The sequence below is a fragment of the Tupaia chinensis genome, unplaced genomic scaffold, assembly GCF_000334495.1.
Source record: "Tupaia chinensis unplaced genomic scaffold, TupChi_1.0 Scaffold138910_1, whole genome shotgun sequence".
NCBI classification, from domain to species: domain Eukaryota; kingdom Metazoa; phylum Chordata; class Mammalia; order Scandentia; family Tupaiidae; genus Tupaia; species Tupaia belangeri.
Window position 1 is genome coordinate 1,158,585 of NW_006198801.1, and position 2,822 is coordinate 1,161,406.

The 2,822-nt window shown below is 57.4% G+C and overlaps 1 protein-coding gene across 1 annotated transcript in view; it reads left to right on the forward strand.

The window, feature by feature from the left end:
* Nucleotides 1–1,729, forward strand: part of KCNK6 (potassium two pore domain channel subfamily K member 6) — a gene marked incomplete in the record, with an annotated part of 15,473 nt that extends 13,744 nt beyond the window's left edge. Inside the window, 2 exon segments of the mRNA XM_014592956.2 lie at nt 1–383; nt 522–1,729. Coding sequence (XP_014448442.1) covers nt 68–383; nt 522–745 — 540 coding nt within the window.
* Nucleotides 1,730–2,822: the final 1,093 nt, after the last annotated feature.

Below are 2,822 nucleotides of genomic sequence, written 5' to 3' on the forward strand. Positions count from 1 at the left end.
GACGCCGCTGACCGACGCGGGCAAGGCCTTCTCCATCGCCTTCGCGCTCCTGGGCGTGCCCACCACCATGCTGCTGCTGACCGCCTCGGCCCAGCGCCTGTCGCTGCTGCTGACCCACGCGCCCCTGTCTTGGCTGAGCATGCGCTGGGGCTGTGAGCCGCGGCGGGCGGCCCGCTGGCACTTGGTGGCCCTGCTGGGGGTCGTACTGATCGTCTGCTTCCTGGTGCCGGCGGCGGTCTTCGCCCACCTGGAGGAGAAGTGGAGCTTCCTGGACGCTTTCTACTTCGGCTTCATCTCTCTGTCCACCATCGGCCTGGGGGACTACGTGCCTGGAGAGGCGCCCGGCCAGCCCTACCGGGCCCTCTACAAGGTGCTGGTCACAGGTGAGCTGGGGGGACCCCTGTCCTGTCCCAGGGGGAGTTAAAAGGGCATAGCGTCACCCTAGGGGGTCCTGGAGAACCCTGGCCCCGCCCTGGGATCGGAGCCCCAGGCCGACCCATGGCCCCCCACGGTCTCCGCAGTCTACCTCTTCCTGGGCCTGGCCGCCATGGTGCTGCTGCTGCAGACTTTCCGCCACGCGTCAGACCTTCATGGCCTCACCGAGCTCATCCTGCTGCCGGCGCCGTGCCCTGCCAGCCTCGGCGAGGATGAGGAGGATCGGGTGGACATTCTGGGCCCCCAGACAGAGCAGCACCAACAACTCTCTTCCGGCTCGCACCCGGACTACGCTTCCATCCCCAGGTAGCTGGGGCGGGCGCTGCACTGAACGGACCTGGCGGGGCAGAGGGGCCTCGTGACTGGAGCTGACGGTGCGAGGTTGTCCCAGAGCACACGGAGGATGGTGAGGTGTCGCTGCCAACTGTCCGTCCCATGTTTGAGCTGAGGGGCTGGGGCTCCTGTCCCATGTTCTGGGCTCTACCGGGTGCCAACACCACCTGTTCTCCCCACTTCTTCGTCTTCATTTCCTGCAGTCTGCCCTCTGGCTCTCCCTCCTTCCCTAGGGCTCTGACTTTTCCTTCTGTTCCTCCTACCCAGCCTCTCAGTTGCCGGTTTTCCCAGGCTCTGAGCTCCGGCCTCATCTCAGGTACTTGATCGGAAAAGCAACCATCCCTTCCTGAGCCTTGATGCCTCCGCAGTGAAGTAGAATAAAGCCCCTCACCCCCAAACCTCTCCTTTGTGCTGGCCCTGTGCCAGGCAGTGCTAGACACAGTAGCGGTGGAGGAAGCTCTGGGCCCTGCTCTCACAGGGCTCAAAGTCCAGTAAGGTGACAAACCTGTCCCCAGCAGCAATAGCCCCAAATGGACAGGACTTCAAATGGAGAGGCAGAGGGACAGGGGGCATGATGGAGAGAGCACAGCCAGAGTGGTCAGGATTGAGGTGGAGAAAGCACAGGGAATGTGCCTTAGCTAGTCTGGAAAGTCAGGAAGGACTTCCTGGAGGAAGAGACAACTAAGGCCTAAAACATGGAGTAGTCAGGAGAAGAAGTTGTACCTGCCTCCTTTTTCTCAGATGTCTCCAGAGAGCGGGGCCAGGACAGAGAGCTTTGGGGTGGCCCTAGGTAGGTAGGATCTTTCTCAGCCCCCTGGCAGACAGAAAATGACACAAGATCCCAGCCCAGATCTGAACAGCATAGAAGACGCTGCTTGTAACCATGACACCTTTTTAAAAAATTTAATTTTTATTTATTCATTCATTTATTTTAATTTGACCAGAGAGGGGCGCAGAGAGAAGGGGGGAAAGTGAGAAAGCAAGCCACAGGTCATGGGGCACGGTCATACCATAATCCCTTCTCCATTTCTCTATCTTTTCGGGATTTGGACCACACACATGTGCCCAGTGGGTTTTTCAGGCCACCAGGGCCAAGATTCGAACTACAGTTGGTCATGTGGGATCTGGTTCCCTTACCCACTAGGTTATGGGCCAGCCCTCAGGGGAGATCATTTGACTCGTCCCTCTCGTCATGTTCAGTTTCCTCATCTGTGGAAGAACCCCCTACTTGCTATGTCAGAGTAGACCGGAGGGGGAGAGGCTGCTGAGGCTGGGTGTCTAGGGGAAGGCTGGGGCCGGAACATGGGGGCCATGGGAGGGGAGAGGGGCAGGGGAGAGATGCCCAGGAGCAAGCACAGGCCAGAGGCTTTGCAGACGTGAGGGCAACAAGCTGAGGGAGAGGCCTGAGGAATAGTTGCCCTTGAGATGAGGACCTGGGAGGAAGAACAGGTTTAGACGGGAGATGCTGAAGCTAGTTTAGAGGATATAAAATGTGTCACTGCACCCACAGCAAGGTTTCAGGAGGTCACAGGACCTCCAGTGCTGGGGCTCGGTGGGGGAGTCAAGGCAGGAGACAGACATGAAGGAACTATAGCCACAAGGATGGGTGTAGCAGCCCTGGCGGGGAGTGAGGAAACAAACCAGCTTTGAGCCCTCGGCCTTAAGCTACTTGTGTTTATGTCACTTAGGGAAGCTTTTGCCTGCAAGTAACAAAACCCTGATTGGCACTGACTAAAACAATGAGATGATTGTTACATTCACAGTCCCAGAGCTGGGGAGAGCTCTGAGAATCTTACACAGTTATGTAAGGGCCTGCGACCCCAGGTTTCTTCTGTCTCTGTTCCACTATCCACCATCCTCTGCTGAAGGTTTTGTGCCCAGGTGGGCTCCTCATGGTCCTAGAGTGGCTGCCATAGATCCAGGCATCACAACAAGGAATGGTCACTTCTAGTGTGGGCAGTGACCCTTCAACTGATGTCCTGAAACAGAGAGAAAAGTTTATTACAATGAAGATAGAAAAGGAGTGCCAGAGAGGAACAGGAACACAGGAGGTG